Source organism: Hylobates moloch, unplaced genomic scaffold, assembly GCF_009828535.3.
Source record: "Hylobates moloch isolate HMO894 unplaced genomic scaffold, HMol_V3 SCAFFOLD_21, whole genome shotgun sequence".
NCBI lineage: Eukaryota > Metazoa > Chordata > Mammalia > Primates > Hylobatidae > Hylobates > Hylobates moloch.
In genome coordinates, this window is record NW_026652296.1 from 25,056,822 (window position 1) to 25,077,263 (window position 20,442).

General features: G+C 43.1%; 2 protein-coding genes and 1 non-coding gene across 5 annotated transcripts in view; 1 reads left to right on the plus strand and 2 right to left on the minus strand.

Annotated features, from left to right (window-relative positions):
- RBM39 (RNA binding motif protein 39) overlaps positions 1–20,442 on the plus strand; it is a 41,931-nt gene that overhangs the window by 13,143 nt on the left and 8,346 nt on the right. For all 3 annotated transcript variants that reach the window (XM_058433257.1, XM_032143029.2, XM_032143028.2), the window contains 6 exons: positions 4,553–4,670; positions 4,991–5,143; positions 8,271–8,408; positions 14,167–14,232; positions 17,140–17,344; positions 18,456–18,533. In XM_058433257.1, the coding sequence (XP_058289240.1) occupies positions 4,553–4,670; positions 4,991–5,143; positions 8,271–8,408; positions 14,167–14,232; positions 17,140–17,344; positions 18,456–18,533 (758 nt within the window). The remainder of the gene's footprint in view (positions 1–4,552; positions 4,671–4,990; positions 5,144–8,270; positions 8,409–14,166; positions 14,233–17,139; positions 17,345–18,455; positions 18,534–20,442) is intronic.
- On the minus strand, positions 9,246–11,530 carry LOC116461382 (large ribosomal subunit protein P1-like). Its single transcript, XM_032754025.2, has 2 exons — positions 11,527–11,530; positions 9,246–9,670 (listed from the first exon to the last, which is right to left on the minus strand). Exons 1-2 carry the CDS (start codon positions 11,528–11,530, stop codon positions 9,246–9,248), a joined length of 429 nt encoding a protein of 142 aa, XP_032609916.1.
- LOC116461573 (small nucleolar RNA U13) lies at positions 14,408–14,507 on the minus strand. Its single transcript, XR_004246109.1, has one exon. It is a non-coding gene; the product is annotated as a small nucleolar RNA U13 (small nucleolar RNA).

The window sequence follows — 20,442 nt, forward strand, 5'->3', positions numbered from 1 at the left end:
ATTTGGACCATATTAAATCTTGCTTTTGCTTTCTTTTGCAGTTCTAGTGCTTCAAAGTCAAGTGAATTTCTACTGAGTTTTCAGTAGTTTTCACTTTAATTTCATATATTAAAAAGCAACAGTTATTTATTTATTTATTTATTTATTTATTTATTTATTTATTTATTTATTTTGAGACAGAGTCTCACTTGCAGTAGTGCAGTCTCAGCTTACTGCAACCTCTGCCTCCTGGGTTCAAGCCATTCTCCTACCTCAGCCTCCCAAGTAGCTGGAATTATGGGCATGTGCCACCATGGCCTGGCTAATTTTTTTATTTTAGTAGCGATGGGATTTCACCATGTTGGCTAGCCTGGTGTTGAACTCCTGACCTCAGATGATCCACCCACCTTGGCCTCCCAAAGTGGTAGGATTGCAGGTGTGAACCAACACACTCGGCCACAAAAGTTATTTATTTATGAGATGGAGTCTCCCTCTGTCACCCAGGCTGGAGTGCAGTGGTGGGATCTCGGCTCACTGCGACCTCTGCCTCCCGAGTTCAAGTGATTCTCCTGCCTCAGCCTCCCACGTAGCTGGGAGTACAGGCATGTGCCACAATGCCTGGCAAATTTTTGTATTTTAAGTAGAGACAGGGTTTCACCATGTTGGTCAGGCTGGTCTTGAACTCCTGACCTCATGATCTGCCCTCAGCCTCCCAAAGTGCTGGGATTACAGGCAGGAGCCACCACACCCAGCCTAAAGTTATTTTAATGTTATCTTATTTTCCTATTTTAATTAAAATAAACTTTTTGCATTTATTATTTTTAATGGACATGTAATGATTATGTATATGGGGTACAGTTAAGTTTTGATAACATGTATACAGTGTAATGATCAAATCTGGGTAATTAGCATATTCGTGTTAAACATTTCTTTGTGTTGGCAACGTAGCAGTTATATCAAACTTTACACTTATCTTTGGAATTAATAAATAATGAGTTATTTGAAATAGCCTCATGTGGAGAAGTAGTTGTAACAGTAAGTTTTAGTATTTGGCTGTCCTGAGGAAAACTTTTTCATCTCAAAAGTCTTAGTGATTTGAATTGTTACTCCTAGGTTCTTGAATGAAGTTTCCATGGATTATTTTACTCTTAAGAATTGTAGGCCGGGCGTGGTGGCTCACGCTTGTAATCCCGGCACTTTGGGAGACTGAGGTGGGTGGATCCACGAGGTCAGGAGATTGAGACCAGGCTGGCTAACATGGTGAAACCCTGCCTCTACTGAAAATACAAAAATTAGGCCAGGCGTGGTGGCTCACGCCTGTAATCCCAGCACTCTGGAAGGCCGAGGCGGGCGGATCACCTGAGGTCAGAAGTTCAAGACCAGCCTGGCCATGGTGCAAATGGCCTCTACTAAAAAATACAAAAAATTAGCTGGGCGTGGTGGTGCGTGCCTGTCATCCCAGCTACTCGGGAGGCTGAGGCAGGAGAATCGCCTGAACTCGAGAAGTGGAGGTTGCAGTGAGCTGAGATTGCACCATTGCACTCCAGCCTGGGCAACAAGAGCGAAACTCTGTCTCAAAAAAAAAAAAAAAAATGCAGAAATTAGCTGGGCATGGTGGTGCGCACCTGTAGTCCCAGCTACTCAGGATGCTGAGGCAAGAGAATCACTTCAACCCGGGAGGCGAGGTTGCAGTAAGCTGAGATTGTGCCACTGCACTCCAGCCTGGTGACAGAGCAAGACTCTCTGTCTACGAAAAAAAAAAGAATTGTATTTATTCAGTCTACCGTTTTGGTTCAAGGAATATTTTGTCAGGTGGTAGCATTGTGGTTATTTTTTTTTATTTTTTATTTTTTTTTGAGACCCTCGACTAGAAAGCTTTTGTTTTTTTATTTTTATTTTTTATTTTTTTTGAGGTAGGGTTTCTCTTTGTCACCCAGGCTAGAGTGCAGTGACCCAATCATGTCTCACTGCAGTTTCTAATGGCTGGTCATAAGCAATCCCACCCAGCTTATCCTCCTGAGTAGCTGGGACTATAGGTGCAGCCACCATGCCCTGCTAATTTTTCTTTTTTTTTTTTTTTGAGACGGAGTCTCGCTCTGTCACCCAGGCTGGAGTGCAGTGGTGCAATCTCGGCTCACTGCAAGCTCCGCCTCCCGGGTTCACGCCATTCTCCTGCCTCAGCCTCTCCGAGTAGCTGGGACTACAGGCACCCGCCACCATGTCCGGTTAATTTTTTGTATTTTTAGTAGAGACGGGGTTTCATCGTGGTCTCGATCTCCTGACCTCGTGATCCGCCCGCCTCAGCCTCCCAAAGTGCTGGGATTACAAGCGTGAGCCACCGCGCCCGGCCATGCCCTGCTGATTTTTCTACTTTTTTTTTGTAGAGACAAGGTTTTGCCATGTTGCTCAGTTGGTCTGAAAATCCAGGGCCAAGCAATCTGCACGCTACTTATGGCCTTAAAAGCTTTTGTGCCTGGCGTGGTGGCTCACGCCTGTATCAATAAGGTCAGGATATCGAGACCAGCCTGACCAACATGGTGAAACCCCATCTCTACTAAAAGTACAAAAATTACCCGGATGTGGTGGCGCGTGCCTGTAATCCCAGTTACTCGGTAAGAGAGGCAGGAGAACTGCTTGAACCCGTGAGATAGAGGTTGTGATGAGCCAAGATCATACGACTGCACTCCAGCCTGGGTGACAGAGCTAGACTGCGTTTCCAAAAAAAAAGAAAGCTTTTGTGACAAATCTTACAGGTGGAGTGACCACCCCAACCCCCGTACATCCTGAGAGTGTCCAAAAAATGGAAAAGAGAGTGTTTAGGCTTACATCTTAAAGGATGACTTACAACATTAGTTGACATTTTGTAACAGAGATGATGTTAATAGACACTGTATCTAAATTTGTAAAGTAGAATTTGTAGAATCATTTGGGGTTTCACTTCAAGTTTGCCATTTGTGATTGTCAAACTTAATTTGACTTTACAATTACATGGTTTTGTTGTAAAGAGTCATCCATTACACTGATTTTGGATCAGTCTGGCATTGTGATTGGTCTGGTGATATGTTTTATGACTATGATTAAACTGTCAGGCTTCTGGTTGACCCTCGTTTTAGAAAAATTACCCTTTTTGGGCCAGGCGTGGTGGCTGACGCCTGCAATCCCAGTACTTTGGGAGGCCGAGGCGGGCGGATCACGATATGAGGAGATCGAGACCATCCTGGCTAACACAGTGAAACCCCGTCTCTACTAAAACTACAAAAAAAATTAGCCGGGCGTGGTGGCAAGGTGCCTGTAGTCCTAGCTCCTCGGGAGGCTGAAGCAGGAGAATGGCATGAACCAGGGAGGCGGAGCTTGCAGTGAGCCAAGATCGCGCCACTGCACTCCAGCCTGGGCGACAGAGCGAAAGTCTGTCTCAAAAAAAAAAAAAAAAATACAGAAAATTAGCCAGGCGTGGTGGCACATGCCTGTAGTCCCAGCTACTCGGGAGGCTGAGGCAGGAGAATCGCTTGAACCCTGGAGGTAGAGGTTGCAGTGAGCCGAGATCGCGCCACTGCACTCCAGCCTGAGCGACAGTGAGACTCCATCTCAAAAAAAGAAAAGAAAAATTACTTTTTTTGAGATTGTAAGGCCAGTAGACTTCTGTGCTAATGCCATGTAAGGTGATTACAAGAAACAGTAAACCTTAGTCTTTAGAAGGAATTGAGTTACGTTGAACAGTTTTATGCACATTTTTTGTCAATAGATCTTACTGAAAATGGGCTTGGGTTGGCCGGGTGCGGTGCCTCACACCTGTAATCCCAGCGCTTTGGGAGGCCGAGGCGGGCAGATCACCTGAGGTCAGAAGTTCGAGACCAGCCTGGCCAACATGGTGAAACCCCGTCTCTACTTAGAAATTAGCTGGGTGTGGTGGCAGGGTGGCAGGCGCCTGTAGTCCCAGCTACTCGGGAGGCTGAGGCAGCAGAATTGCTTGAACTCAGGGAGGCGGAGGTTGCAGTGAGCCAAGATGGCGCCGTTGCACTCCAAGCCTAGGGGACAAGAGCGAGACTTCCTCTGAAAAAAAAAAAAAGAAGAAAAGAAAGGAAAATGGGTTTGGGAATGTGACAAACCAGTTTCACAGCTTACTCTGTTTACTGAACATGTTTGAGAATTATTTAAGGCCAGGCGTAGTGGCTCACACTGTTATCCCACCACTTTGGGAGGCCAAGGCAGGTGGATCATCTGAGGTCAGGAGTTCGAGACTAGCCTAGCTGGTGAAACGCTGTCGCTTTGGGGGAGTCTAGGGCAAAAGGATTGCTTGAGTTCAGTAGTTCAAGACCAACTTGTGCAGCATAGCAAGACCTGATTTCTAAAGATGAAAATATTGGTGTGGAGTTGGGAAAGGAGTGAGGGTACAGTATATACTGCTCAGGTGACAGGTACACTAAAATCTCAGAATTCACCACTAAAGAACTCATCCATGTAACCAAAACCCACCTGTACCTGAAAAACTGTTGAACTATATGAAGAAATAAGAAAGATAAAATTATTTTAAAATCTGTTATGAAGTTAATTTTATATTTTTTACTCCTATTAGGGAACCTATTGATAATTTAACTCCTGAGGAAAGAGATGCAAGGACAGTCTTCTGCATGCAGCTGGCGGCAAGAATTCGGCCAAGGGATTTGGAAGAGTTTTTCTCTACAGTAGGAAAGGTAATCTTAACCTGTTTAGGGAGGTCAAGTAGGTAGAAATTGCAAGAGAAAACATCTAAACATCAAATACTTCATTTAATTTAGTACCAGTATTTGTTTGTGGTAATGTTTCCATTTTGCCTCTTACAGTATTGGAGTTGATAAATGTTACTACAAATTGGTTCAGAGATACAGATAGGATATGGGAATTGTCCTACAGATTTACTTTTTTAATTAAATTTTTAAAAATACCTTCATCCTTCAACATTAATGTCTCTTGAAATAATTCTACATGTGTTACAATGGATGGTTGCACAAACAGAACTGTGTTTTCTTTCTAGGTTCGAGATGTGAGGATGATTTCTGACAGAAATTCAAGACGTTCCAAAGGAATTGCTTACGTGGAGTTCGTCGACGTTAGCTCAGTGCCTCTAGCAATCGGATTAACTGGCCAACGAGTTTTAGGCGTGCCAATCATAGTACAGGCATCACAGGTAATTTTTTTCTTGGTTAAGAGTTTGATTATTGATGGTGTTGAAAGCCTCCTGTTGCATGGTATAGTGCTGTTGTGTTCTGTGACTGCTACTCATTACGTTGAGTTGGATGTTCTCAGGACTTTTTTTTTTTTTTTAACTTTGCCTTTATTAACATTGATATAGTTTTCTCAGGACTGTCGTCCTTTTGTTTCTCCTTGTATTTGAAATGTAATAATTTTGCCTTTTTTTGGTTTTGTTTTTGAGCTGGAGTCTCGCTCTGTCACAGGCTGGAGTGCAATGGCATGATCGCTGCTCACTGCAACATCCACCTCCCAGGTTCAGGCGATTCTCCTGCCTCAGCCTCCTGAGTAGCTGGGATTACAGGAGCCGGCCACCACGCTTGGCTACTTTTTGTGTTTTTAGTAGAGATAGGGTTTCATCATGTTGGCCAGGCTAGTCTTGAACTCCTGACCTCAGGTGATCCACCTGCCCCAGCCTTCCAAAGTGCTGAGATTACAGTTGTGAGCCACCACACCCAGTCTTGTTTTTGAGATAGAGTCTTACTCTGTTGCTGGGGCTGGAGTGCAGTGAGATAATCACAGCTCACTGTAGCCTTGACCTGCTGGGCTCAAGCAGTGTTTTCTCCCCAGTTTCCTGAGTAGCTAGGTCTACAGGTGCATGCCACCACTCCCAGCTAATTTTTAAATTTTTTGAAGAAACAGGGTCTTGCCATGTTGCTCAGGCTGGTTTCAAATTGTCAGACTCAAGTGATCCTCTGGCCTGGGCCTCCTGAAGTGTTAGGATCACTTGAGCCATACTGCACTTTGACAGCATTTAATATTTTAGTTTTGGCCGGGCGCGGTGGCTCAAGCCTGTAATCCCAGCACTTTGGGAGGCCGAGGCGGGCGGATCACGAGGTCAGGAGATCGAGACCATCCTGGCTAACACGGTGAAACCCCGTCTCTACTAAAAATACAAAAAAAAAATTAGCCGGGCGTGTTGGCGGGCGCCTGTAGTCCCAGCTACTCAGGAGGCTGAGGCAGGAGAATGGCGTGAACCCGGGAGGCAGAGCTTGCAGTGAGCCGAGATTGCGCCACTGACAAACTCCTCAAAAAAAAAAAAAAAAATATATATATATTTTTTATTTTTTGGCCAGGAGACCAGTACTTTGGGAGGCTGAGGTGGGCGGATCACCTGAGGTCAGGAGTTCGAGACCAGCCTGGCTAACATGGTGAAACCTTGTCTCTACTAAAATACAAAAATTAGCTGGGCATGGTGTCACCCGCCTGTAATCCCAGCTACTCAGGAGGCTGAGGCAGGAGAATTGCTTAAACCCTGGAGGCAGAGGTTGCAGTGAGCCGAGATCACGCCCCATTGCACTGCAGCCTGGGTGACAAGAACCAAGACTGTCTCAAAAAGAAAAAAGAGTTACTCAAATTATTTCCTATATTGGAAGACAAACTTAGTGGCTGGGTGTGGATTGGCAGGACCCAGGGCTGAGAAGTAGCATATTAAGAGGTTTTTAATTCATGCAACAACCTTTTGTAGAGCAGTACTACCCAATCAATGTACTCTAGTTTGTTAACAAGAGAAGCCTGTGTTAGAATGCAAATGGACAACAGTTTTTTGTTGTTTTTTGTTTGTTTGTTTGTTTTTTTTTTTTTGGAGGAGATCTTGGTTATGGAGGGATGACAGCTGACTCAAAATGTTTGCTTGGTGATAAGGTTTATGTTATGGCATATACCCCTTATTTTATCACAAAGTACGTTCGGTTATACCAATCTCGAGTATTTTAGTGAATATTGGTTGTGTCTAACAATTCCAGGAAGCATTTTTCTCTGTATTTAGTATTTGTGATATTAGAATGCATCTTAAGATTGTTGTCAGAATGTAGGTTTGTGATTCATTTTAGGTGTGAAATGTAGCCTGCTTACTTTTTTTTTTTCTTTGAGATGGAGTCTCGCTCTTTGCCCAGGCTGTAGTGCAGTGACGCAATCTCGGCTCACTGCAAGCTCCGCCTCCCGGGTTCATGCCATTCTCCTGCCTCAGCCTCCCAAGTAGCCGCGACTACAGGCACCCACCACCACGCCTGGCTAATTTTTTTGTATTTTTAGTGGAGACGGGGTTTCACTGTGTTAGCCAGGATGGTCTTGATCTGACCTCGTGATCCGCCGCCTGCCTTGGCCTCCCAAAGTGCTGGGGTTACAGGCGTGAGACACTGCACCCAGCCAGCCTGCTTACTTTATATGTGACTGGCATATGCTCTGAAAACATTCTAAAATAAGCAGGGTGTGATGTGGGGTGTGCTGTAGTCCCTGGCAGTCTCTAGTGGATGAGAAGGAAGGATGATCACTTAAGTTTAGGAGTTCCAGACCAGCCTGGGCAACATAGTGAGACTCTGTCTCAAAAAAAAAAAAAAAAAACTCTAAAGAAATAAAATTATTTTCATTGTGGTTTTATACACACACATTTGGCGTTTTAACCATTTTTTTGACCATTTTTAAAGTGTACAGTTCAATGCTATTACATTTATAATGTTGGAATAATGCCACTAATCATTTCCAGAAGTATTCATTATCTCAGATAGAAACTGCACTCTTTTTTTGTTTGTTTTTGAGACGGAGTCTCACTCTGTAGCCCAGGCTGGAGTGCAGCGGTGTGATCTTGGCTCACTGCAAGGTCTGCCTCCCAGGTTCATGCCATTCTCTTCTGCCTCAGCCTCCCGAGTAGCTGAGACTACAGGTGCCCACCACCGCACCTGGCTAATTTTTTGTATTTTTGGTAGAGATGAGGTTTCACCATGTTAGCCAGTATGGTCTCAATCTCTTGACCTTGTGATCTGGCTGCTTTAGCCTACCAAAGTGCTGGATTACAGGTGTGAGCCATCGCGCCCGGCCAGAAACTGTACTCTTAAAGCTGTAACTCCCTAATTTCCTGCAGGCCCTTGGTAAAATGTAATCTACTTCCTCTCTCTGAATTTTGCATGTTCTAGATGCCTCCTATTATGTTGATCCGTAGTATCTGACTTTCGTAGGGTAGTATTTTTATCACTCTAAACTTTGACATTAGTTCTTATGCAAATAGAAGGTGTATGTCTTTAAACTGCTCTGTATTATCTCTATGTGACGTGTATTTTGTCTTCTAGGCAGAAAAAAACAGAGCTGCAGCAATGGCAAACAATTTACAAAAGGGAAGTGCTGGACCTATGAGGCTTTATGTGGGCTCATTACACTTCAACATAACTGAAGATATGCTTCGTGGGATCTTTGAGCCTTTTGGAAGGGTAAGTCCACGTTCTTCAATGAATCTTCAGTAGGTTGTTGATCTGAGTATAACTACATAATTTCTGTATGTCTTGCTTTGTTATCTTTCTGTGAGATTAATATTAAGAGGATAAGGGCTGGTTTTATAAAAATTGCTGTGACAACAGATTAAAATAGGTCACTTGATAGAAGATACTTAAAGAATGTTACTGTTATTCATAATGCCATGTGAAATGCATAATGGGTATTAGAGTTATTAAAAAGTCCACGTTGGCTGGGCATGGTGGCTCATGCCTGTAATCCCAGCTACTTGGGGTGCTGAGGCAGGAGGATGACTTTAGCCCAGGAGTTCAAGGTTGCAGTGAGCCATGATTATGCCACTTCACTCCACCTTGGGTAACAGTGTGATCCTGTGTCAAAAGAAGGAAAATTATTAAATCATACGAAGACTGTTATTTTTTAGTAGGATTTTTTTTTAAAAGATTGTTTTTAAAAGAAAGTTGAATATCTTAAGATTCTTCTCTGTTGCCCGGGTGCAGTGGCTCATACCTGTAACCCCAGCACTGTGGGAGGGAGGCCGAGGTGGGTGGATTATGAGATCAAGAGTTCAAGACCATCCTGGCCAACATGGTGAAACCACGTCTCTGTTAAAAATACAAAAATTAGCTTGGCGTGGTGGTGCGTCTCTTGTGTTCCCAGCTACTCAGGAGGCCGAGGCAGCAGAATTGCTTGAATACAGGAGGCAGAGGTTGCAGTGAGCCGAGATGGCACCACTGCACTCCAGCCTGGCGAGATTCTTCTCTTTTTTTTTTTTTTTTTTTTTTTTAAAGTTCAACACGTTATAAAAGAGGTTTAGTTTAGTCAAAAAGACCAAAGCCCATGTCATCATCAGACTCCTTGGATTCTTCTTTCTTTGCTTCCGCTTTCTTCTCCTCAGCTGGAGCAGCAGCAGTGGAGGGGGCAGGACCTCCTGCGGGTACAGCACCAGCTGCTGGAGCAGGTCCACCGGCCCCTACATCGCAGATGAGGCTCCCAATGTTGACGTTGGCCAGGGCCTTCGCAAACAAGCCAGGCCAAAAAGGTTCAACATTTACACTGGCTGCTTTAATGAGGGCATTGATCTTATTCTCCGTGACTGTCACCTCATCGTCGTGCAGAATGAGGGCCGAGTAGATGCAGGCGAGCTCGGAGATGGACCCTATGGCGCGGGCGAGTGTAGGGCTGGTGCTGCCAGACGCGGTGCTAGTTGCTGGATGAAGTGAGGGCCTCACCCCAACGCGGCCTTAGCTTCCTCGGAAGGACGGAGCACCTTGGCCGCAGCTGAGGAAAAGGGTCAAGACTCTTATCTTAAAAGAAATTAAAAAGACTTTACTCGGCCGGGTGCGGTGGCTCACGCTTGTAATCCCAGCACTTTGGGAGGCCGAGGCGGGCAGATCATGAGGTCCTGTAGTCCCAGCTACTCGGAGAGGCTGAGGCAGGAGAATGGCGTGAACCCGGGAGGCAGAGCTTGCAGTGAGCCAAGATTGCACCACTGCACTCCAGCCTGGGCGACAGAGCGAGACTCCGTCTCAAAAAAAAAAAAAAAAAAAAAAAAAAGACTTTACTCTGTCTCCCTGGTTATGTGCTCAGTTCCAGGCCTTGGTAGCCTGATTAGATTTGCCCTTTTTCTGTCTGTTGAAATCTTCAGGGGGTGAATGCTCCTCTGGCAAGGCTGTTCTGCCTAACAGCATGTGATCCACTTCTGATCCACTCTGGTACTTTCTCCATTGACTTTTTGAGACAGAGTCTTATTCTGTTGCCCAGGCTGGAGTGCAGTGGCACAATTTCACCTCGCTGCAAACTCCTCCTCCTCTGCGTTCAAACGATTCTCCTGCTTTAGCCTCCCGAGTAGTTGGGTTTACAGGTGCCTGCCATCACGCTCGACTAATTTTTTTTTTTTTTTTTTTTAAGAGACAGGGCTTTACCAGGTTGGTCTCGTACTCCTGACCTCAGGTGATCTGCTTCGGCCTCCCAAAGTGCTGGGATTACAGATGTGAGCCACTGGACCTGGCCTCTACTGACTTTTCTATCAGTAACATGGATCTTAGGTGGAGGTTGACATGCCATTTTGTGCTATATGGAGAAACGAAGTTCAGAGCAGTTGGGGCCACATGAGCTGTCAGGAACCACATGGCAAAGTCAGGAACCAACTTGATCTGCCTCCCAGGCTCCACGAGGCCTTGTGTCTGGCATTGTGGTCTTGAGCTCAGTTCACAGCAGCTTGGCTTTTGTGCTAGAGGACTTTATGCTATCTACCTAAACCAAGAGTGTCCAGCTAGTTCTGTGTTAAGGAGAGACAGTTTCCAAGACTGTCCTGTCACTGTGAGGAATGAACCTTTTCCACTCAATAATTTTAGCAAAAGGCATAAATTTAAAAGGAGCTAGATAGAACAAATAAAATTTAACTTTTAAAAATATATTCACCGGCTGGGTGCAGTGGCTGACACCTGTAATCCCATCTCTTTGGGAGCCCGAGGCAGATGGATCGCTTGAGGTTAGGAGTTTGAGACCAGCTTGGCCAACGTGGTAAAACCTTGTCTCTACTAAAAATAGAAAAATTAGGTGGGCGTGGTGGCGCATCCCTCTAATCCCAGCTACTTAGGAGGCTGAGGCAGGAGAGTCACTTCAACCCGCGTGGTGGAGATTGCAGTGAGCCGAGATCACGCCTGGATAACAGAGCCAGAGTGTCTCCAAAAAAAAAAAGAAAGAAAAGAAAAAGAATAATCATGGATATTTGAGAAATCTGTGTACCATATAAAACTGAACATCAGGAAACAGTTGATATTTAAATTATTTTTATTACTCTAGAGTATGATTTGTCAAACTGTTTCTTAAATTTTGAGATGGGAGTTTGACTCCTTGCGCCTAGGTCGGAGTACAGTGGTGCAGTCTCGGCTTACTGCAACCTCTGCCTCCCAGGTTCAATTGATTCTCCTGCCTCAGCCTCCTGAGCAGCTGGGATTACAGGCTCTGATCACCACGCCCAGCTAATTTTTGGTATGTTGGTCAGGTTGGTCTCGAACTCCTGACCTCAGGTGATCTACCCGCCTCGGTCTCCCAAAGTGTTGTCATTACAGGTGTGAGCCACTGCGCCCGGACCCATTTTAGGTTTTCAGTGCCACATGGTCTTGTTGCAAGTACTCAACTCTCTTCCAAACAGCTGTAAGCTATTAAGAAATTGAGTATGGGGGTGGGCACAATGGCTCATGCCTGTGATCCCAGCACTTTTGGGGGCTGAGTCGGGTGGATCACTTGAAGTCAGAAGTTTGAGACCAGCCTGGCCAGCATGGTGAAACCTCTTCTCTACTAAAAATACAAAAATTACCTGGTCTTGGGTGGCATATGCCTGTAGTTCCAGCTTACTCTGGAGGCTCAGACAGGAGAAACATTTATAAAACAAGTCAAGCTGGAGTTGGTTCATGGGGTATATGTAGTTTGCTTACCTTTGCCCTAGAACAATTAGTATGTATTAAGTGCCCAACTCTAGTAAACATAATGTAGCAGCTTTAATAAGAAGCCCTTTTTAAAGGTTTATTTATTTTATTTATTTTATTTTTTTTGGAATCTGAGTCCTGCTCTGTTGCCCGGGCTGGAGTGCGGTAGCTCACTGCAACCTCTGCATCCCAGGTTCAAGCAATTCTACAGCTTCCCTAGCAGCTGGGATTATAGGTGCATGCCGCCACACCTGGTTATTTATTTATTTATTTATTTATTTATTTTGAGATGGAGTTTTGCTCTTGTTGCCCAGGCTGGAGTGCAATGGCATGATCTCAGCTCACTGCAACCCCCATCTCCCAGGTTCAAGTGATTCTCCTGCCTCAGCCTCCCAAGTAGCTGGAATTACAGGCATGCGCCACCATCCCCTGCTAATTTTGTATTTTTAGTAGAGACAGAGTTTTTCTCCATGTTGGTCAGGCTGGTCTCAAACTCCCAACCTCTGGTGATTCGCCCTTCTCAGCCTCCGAAAGTGGTGGGATTACAGGCATGAGCCACTGAGCCCAACCTAATTTTTTGTGTTTTAGTAGAGACAGGGTTTCACCGTGGTGCCCAGGCTGGTCTCGAACTCCTGAGCTCAGGTAATCTGCCCACCTCAGCTCACACCTACAGGTGTCAGCCACCGAGCCCAGCCTAAATGTTTATATTGTTTATTTTTTGCTAGCTAATGCTCCTAGAATATCTTATCCCTATCATAGCCCCGCTTCATCCACGACTACCCCTTTTCTAGAGGCAGCCCTTACCCGTTTTTTTGTTTTGTTTTGTTTTTTTACATCCTTCCATAGACTTTCTGTGGCTTAGCAAATACTAGCAAATAAACTTTCCGTCTCTTTTTTAAAATTTTGGTAAAATATACTTAACATTACAAGTTCCTTCCTTGGGCTGGGCACAGTGGCTCACGCCTGTAATCCCAGCACTTTGGGAGGCCGAGGCGGATGGATCACGAGGTCAGGAGATCAAGATCATCCTGGCTAACGCGGTGAAACCCTGTCTATACTAAAAATGCAAAAAATTTAGCTGGGCGTGGTGGCAGGTGCCTGTAGTCCCAGCTACTTGGGAGGCTGAGGCAGGAGGATGGTGTGAACCCGGGAGGCAGAGCTGGCAGTGAGCCGAGATCACGCTACTGCACTCCAGCCTGGGCGACAGAGCGAGACTCCGTCTCAAAAAAAAAAGTTCCTTCCTTGTTTGAGACAGAGTCTCTGCCTGTGACTGAGGCTGGAGTGCAACAGCATGATGCAAGCTCACTGTGTAGTGTCCACCTCCTTAACATGGGATCCTCCTGCCTCCCAAAGTGCTGGAATTACAGACCTGAGCCAACCCACCTGGCTGGATGCTCTGTTTTAATTTTTCATACCTTTTTTTAATGGACAGCTAAATTGGGAGATTGTGTTACAGTTCACTGATTGAACGTAAACTCACTGGTTTTTAGTTAGTACCATTCACAGAATTGTGCAGTTATCGCCAAATTCATTGTATATCGCCAAATGCATTGGAATAACTTTTAGTTATTCCATTTTTACGATTCTGTCTGGTATAATTGGAAATTACTGCTTGGTGTTTTTAGCATAGTGGGAAGGAAACATGTTGATTTTGTTTCTACCTTCTAATGGTAATTTACAAAGGATTTCTGTTTTTCAGTGGTTTAGTACTGATATAAAAGTTAATCTTAGGTTAAAATCATAGTTTTTTTTCTCCCCTCTGCTCCCCAATGCATAATTTCTCACTTGGGAAGTTTCTAGAGTTTATTTTATTTTATTTTATTTTATTTTGAGACCAAGTCTCGTTCTGTTGTCTGGGCTGAAGTACAGTGACGTGCTCTGGGCTCGTTGCAGCCTCTGCCTCCCGGGTTCAAGCTATTCTCCTGCTTCAGCATTCCGAATAGCTGGGCGTACAGGCTTGTGCCACCAAGCCCAGACAATTTCTGTATTTTTGGTGGAGACCTGATTTCGTCATGTTGGCCAGGCTGGTCCCAAACTTCTGACCTCAGGTGATCCGCCTCCCTCAGCCTCCCAAAATGCTGGGATTACAGGCGCCAACCACCATGCCCAGCCTAATTTTTTTCATTTTAAATATAAAATTATAGTTTTAGACTTTAAAAAGACTTCTTGGTGATGAAGTTTTGTGGTAAGTCTTCTATTTTGTAGGATGAGGAGACTGGTAGATTTTTAAAACCATGTCTCAGGGAATAAAGTAGTTTTGTATTCTGCTTTTGAGTTAAATAGTAATTATGCTTTTCAATTATAGATTGAAAGTATCCAGCTGATGATGGACAGTGAAACTGGTCGATCCAAGGGATATGGATTTATTACAGTAAGTAATTACCATAATTATATTACTTAGGGTTTTTTTTGTTTGTTTGTTTAACTGCGTTTGCTGTGTTGCTCAGATCGGTCTCTAGCTCCTGGCCTTAAGTGATGTCCCACCTTAGCCTTCCAAACTGCTGGGATTACAGGACTGAGCCTTTGTGTCCGATCAAAAAAGTTTTTTTCACAGCAAAGGGTAATATGCCCTTGTAACAAAAGGCAGGCACAGCTCACACATGAATGTGAAAACCAATTCATCACACTTAGGAACTCCTAAAATTTTTTGATCCAAGTTGTGTAGTAGAAGTACAATAATAGTTAATAATGGTGGGGAAGGTGGCATGTTTAATATTTTCAAGTGCTTTAAATTAGTTTTTGTGGCCAGGCGCGGTGGCTCACTCCTGTAATCCCAGCACTTTGGGAGGCCGAGGTGGGTGGATCAACTGAGATCACCAGCCTGGCCAACGTGGTGAAACCCTATCTCTACTTAAAAGTACAAAAATTAGCCAGGCATGGTGGCGGGCGCCTGTAATCCCTGCTACACGGGAGGCTGAGGCAGGAGAATTGCTTGAATCGGGGAGGCGGAGGTCGCACCACTGCACTCTAGCCTGGAGAACAAGAGTGAGACTCCATCTCAAAAATAAATAAATAAATAAATAAATAGTATTTCACACAGTTGCTACTTTTAGTAAGCAGCGCTTACCATTTATTATATGATGAAAGTTTATTAGACGATGTGTTAGTCCATTGTGTGTTGGTATAAAGTAATACTTAAGACTGGATACTTTATAAAGAAAAAATTTTTTTTATTAGAGACGGGTCTCACTGTGTTGGTTAGGCTGGTGTCAAACTCCTCGGCTCAAGTGATCTCCCACTTCAGCCTCTCAAAAACTGCTGGGATTATATGCATGAAGCTCTGCTTCTGGCTTTTAATTTTTAATTAATTAACTTGTTTCATGAGCTAGAGTCTTACTCTGTTGCCCAGGCTGGAGTGCAGTTGAGACCAGCCTGGCCAACATGGCGAAACCCCGTCTCTACTAAAAATACAAAAATTAGCTGGGCATGGTGGTGCTCAACTGTAATCCCACCTACTCGTGAGGCTGAGGCAGGAGAATTGCTTGAACCCAGGATATGGAGATTGCAGTGAGCCAAGATTGTGCTATTGCGTTCCAGCGCTCCAGCCTGGGCAACAGAGTAAGACTCTGCCTCGAAAAAAAATAAAAGTAAAAATGAATAAATATAAAATAATTTAAGAAAATAGGTTTATTAGGTTCTGCAGGCCATGCAAACATGACACTAAGAGCTGCTCAGATTCTGTGGTGGCCTCAGGAAGCTGTTACTCGTGCTTCGCAAAGCCTTTACTTGTGGTTATTGCTTGGAGGAGCAGGTGTGTCACTTGGAGGGAGGGAGAGGAAGAGAGAGGAAGATGTCCTGTGAAGTAACAGAGCAAGGACCCTCGCCCATTAGCAGGGGGAGTGCACCAAGCCATTCATGAGGGATCTGCCTTGTCATACCTCTTGCCAAGTCACACCTTCCACAGTGGGGATCACATTTCAACATGAGGTTTAGAGGGGACAAGGATCCAATGTATTACTGTGTTCCTATTATCCTTTACTATATGCTATATATACATATAGGATATATATATGGTCAGCCAGCTATTCATATAATTGAATGTTTTATACGTCCATCTCTGATAACCTTTTGACACATTCTTAACAGTTAAATAAATGAAGGTCTGTTAACGATTCTTTTTTACTTAAGATCCTTTTTTTAATGTACATACCTCACAACCAAGACCAGAATTGTCTTGTCAAGTGTTTTGGGCTGTGCATGGTGGCTCACGCCTGTAATGCCAGCATTTTGGGAGGCCGAGAGGGGTGGATCACCTGAGGTCTGGAGATCAAGACCATCCCGGCCAACATGGTGCAACCTCATCTCTACTAAAAATATAAAAAATTAACCGGGCGTGGTGGCGGGCGCCTATAATCCTATCATCTAGGGAGGGTGAGGAAGAATTGCCTAAACCCAGGAGGCGGAGGTTGCAATGAGCCGAGATGGTGCCACTCATGTTATGAAACTCATATACATGGTGGAACTTTTTTCAGATGTGTGAGCTCTATAACCTTTTAAGGTCCTGGAAACATAGTATTTTTTAAAGTACATTATATATCTCTATCAGGAAATTAAAATCGTTAGCTTATATCTACATTTCAATAAAATGTAAGTCTGTTGCTATGTTGATAGCAAATCTGTTTAACTTACTGGTCATTGGGCTGTTACCTACGTCAGTGAATTGGTGAAAGGAGAAAATTTATGAAACATAGCTCACCAATTTTATTTTTTTATTCTAGTAACTTTAGAGTGGATATTTTCCACCTTTTCTTTTTCTCCAAATAGCCATTGTGGGTATATGTGTGAACCAAAATTTTATATATATGTAATTTATATCAAGTTACATATTTAATTGCTTATGTATGAAGTATTTAGTGTTTTATATATGAGGATTATATTGACTATTTTGTCCCTGGGCACATTTTTATTAGAAAAGTACTAAATTCTACCTCAGGTGATCTGCCTGCCTAGGCCTCCCCAAGTGTTGAGATTATAGGTGTGAGCCACTGCACCCAGCCAGTTTTCACATTTTCTAACCACAATCCCCATGTTCTCAAATATAAAGCTGTCATTACTTGTAATATCTTTTATTTAAACTACCACATCAACAAGCCTAATTTGCATTAGCTAGCGTTGTTGTCATGTATATTATGTTTGCTACTTATACAGCTTGTAATTTCTGCCTTAGTATTCAGGAGTAATTATTGAATATGCTAAAAATATAAATATATTTTTAAGTATAGTTTATATTTTAAAAACTAAAACACTGTCTCCTGTCCTTGCCTCCCCCATCATACAGTTTTCTGACTCAGAATGTGCCAAAAAGGCTTTGGAACAACTTAATGGATTTGAACTAGCAGGAAGACCAATGAAAGTTGGTCATGTTACTGAACGTACTGATGCTTCGAGTGCTAGTTCATTTTTGGACAGTGATGAACTGGAAAGGACTGGAATTGATTTGGGAACAACTGGTCGTCTTCAGTTAATGGCAAGACTTGCAGAGGGTAAGTGTTTCTTGCTATTATGAATGATTTACTGTGGGTATTGTAGTGGAAAAGAAAGGTAGCCATGTAAACTAAGAAAGGGAAAAAGATTTTATCTTATTTTGTAGTTGGCGTTATCCTTGGTCACACTGCATATTATTTTATAGATGACGTGCCTTGTATTAATGTATGGAAATCTATATTATGTGTTTTGAACGCCACAGCATAATTTGCAAGATTTCTTTTCCTTTATGTAATGTTTATATGTCATACTTAGGAATAAATTTAGTTGCAGCTATTATAATGTTACAAGTTTTTCTTTTTGTAATTTCTTATTTTTTGATGCAGGGTCTGGCTCTGTTGCCCAATTTGGAGTGCAGTTGTGCGATCCTGGCTCACCGCAACCTCTGCCTCTTTGGCTGAAGCCATCCTCCCACCCTAATCTCTAAATAGCTGGGACTAACAGTTGCAAACCGCCACCACCACACCTGGCTAATTTCTGTGGTTTTTTTTTTTTTGTTTTTTTTTTGTTTTTTTTTTTGGTTGGTTGGTTGGTTGGTTGTTTTTAAGAGATGGGGTTTCTGCTGGGTGCGGTAGCTCACAACTGTAATCCCAGCAGTTTGGGAGGCCGTGGCGGGTGGATCGCCTAAGTTCAGGAGTTCGAGACCAGCCTGACCAACATGGAGAAACCCTCTTTGCTAAAAATAAAAAATTAGCCGGTCATGATGGCGCATGCCTGTAATCCCAGCTACTCAGGGGGCTGAGGCAGGAGAATCACTTGAACTTGGGAGGGGGAGGTTGCAGTGAGCCGAGATTGGGCCATTGCACTCTAGCCTGTGCAACAAGAGCCTGTGCAACAAGAGCGATACTCCGTCTCAAAAAAAAAAAAAAAAAAAAAAGAGAGCAAGAGATGGAGTTTCACAATTGTTGCCCAGGTTGGTCTCAATCTCTGGGATTTAAGTGAACCACCTCCCTCGGCCTCCCAGAGTGCTAGCTAAGTTACAGGCGTCAACCACCACACTCGGCCCTCCTTGCAATTTATTTTAGTGAAGTGATCATGATATTAATGACCCAGGAAACTTCGTTTCTCTGCTCTCAACATAGTAAGAACTTTAAGACTATTCTTTTACAGGTACAGGTTTGCAGATTCCACCAGCAGCACAGCAAGCTCTACAGATGAGTGGCTCTTTGGCATTTGGTGCTGTGGCAGGTAGGAATTGAATCTTTTCTAATTTTAAATCGTTTTTTCATCTAATTCGAAAATTTTCCAAATTTTTACATTTAAAAGGACTTACTGAGAATTCAATTCATCAAGTACTTACAGCCTGTTAGTTTGTAGTCTTCTATTTAAGGAAGTGGAGACGTAGGGTAGAATTAACCATGCATCAAAATGAGCTGTCAGGACAATTTTAAACCTTGCACCCCAGTTTTTAGTCGAAATTCATTGACATAAGTTTCTTTTAAAATATATCAGTTTTATTGAATACTACAAGGTGTATGTTGTTTGATCGAAAAAATATTTGTAATATTTGAATTCAGAAAATACCAGAGGCACTTAAAAAAGCTTTACTTAAAACTAAGAGTGTTGAGACAGTTTTTCTTTATTGTACATAAAAATTTAAGATCATGAAATGGGAGATGGAGCTTTTGGAGGCAACAGGAAAAGAAGGGTGAATTGACATTTTTACAATTGTGTAAAAAGGGATTTAGTTCATAAAACACTCATTCCCCTGCGCCCCCCCAACTCCTCTTTTTTTTTTTTTGGATAACGGTAGACTTGCTCTGTTGCCCGGGCTGGAGTGCAGTGGCGCAGTCTCGGCTCACTGCAACCTGTGCCTCCTAGGTTCAAGCAGTTCTCGTGCCTCAGCCTCCCGAGTAGCAGGTATATTTTTAGTAGAGATGGGGTTTCACCATGTTGGCCAGGCTAGTCTTAAATGCCTTACCTCAAGTGATCCGCCCACCTTGGCCTCCCAAAGTGCTGGGATTACAGATGTGAGCCACTGCGTTGGGCGCTCATTTCTTAATTTAATTACCTGTAATTTTTACATTGACCCAAATCTAGGAGATAGGATAGGATCTAATTTTGAAATGTCAAAGACATGCTTTTAGAACATTTTAAGAGGAACCTTTTGTTATTTTGTTGGTGGGGGATGGAGTCTCACTCTGTGGCTCAACCTCTTCCTCCTGGGTTCAAGGAATTCTGGTGCCTCAGCCTCCTGCATAGCTGGGATCACAGATATTTCCCACCACACCCAGCTAATTTTTGTATTTTTAATAGAGACCTGCCTGCCTTGACCTCCCAAAATCCTAGGTTACAGGCATGAGCCCCCTCACCTGGCTGGTCCTTTGACCTTATATATATATATATGAAGTGAGACTGTAATTGAGAAGATATATTTTAGACCCTGGTAGTACCACATCTGAATATATGAAGAGGTCCTGGGGTTGCTTCATGATTTTCTTCTAGATTGAAAGCTTAATATTCAATTAAAGTAGAAGATAATTTTTGTTTTTACATTTATTTTTGCACTGTTTTGCCTTAGTGGTTGTTCTTAAGTATTGTGAGTACCTTTAGAAAACCTGCCTTTGGTTTCATTTCCTTTCTATAAATTGTATGACTTATCTTGAAATTTGACAAGCAGTTACTCCCTAGAATTTCTGACAACGAAGCCAGTTTATACTTATAAGAATCAGAACCAGTAAGGCATTTGTGTATTTAACAGTCATTTGATCCCTCCTCAAGTATCTTTATTCCATTGGATTAATACATAATTTATTTTGAGCTTATAGTGTTAGCTATTCGATCCTTTGTCGATTGGTACGTGCTCTAATTCATAGTAAACTCATTACTTAGAGAATTATACCCTATTATTACAGTTTGAAAGGTTTTTTTTTTTAACCAGAAAACTTTACCTGTATTGCTTCCCATTGTTCATATTGTTCTTTGACAATATAGAAAATTTTTAGTTCATGTTCTAGGTATTCCACTAAAGGGTAGTGAAAGATTTCTTCCTGCCTTCAGGGAATTGATACAGTGACAAAGGTGTCATTTATAGACAATTTTCTTACACCCTGGATGCTGTATCAGATACATTGATTTGCTCTTAATATCTTCAGTT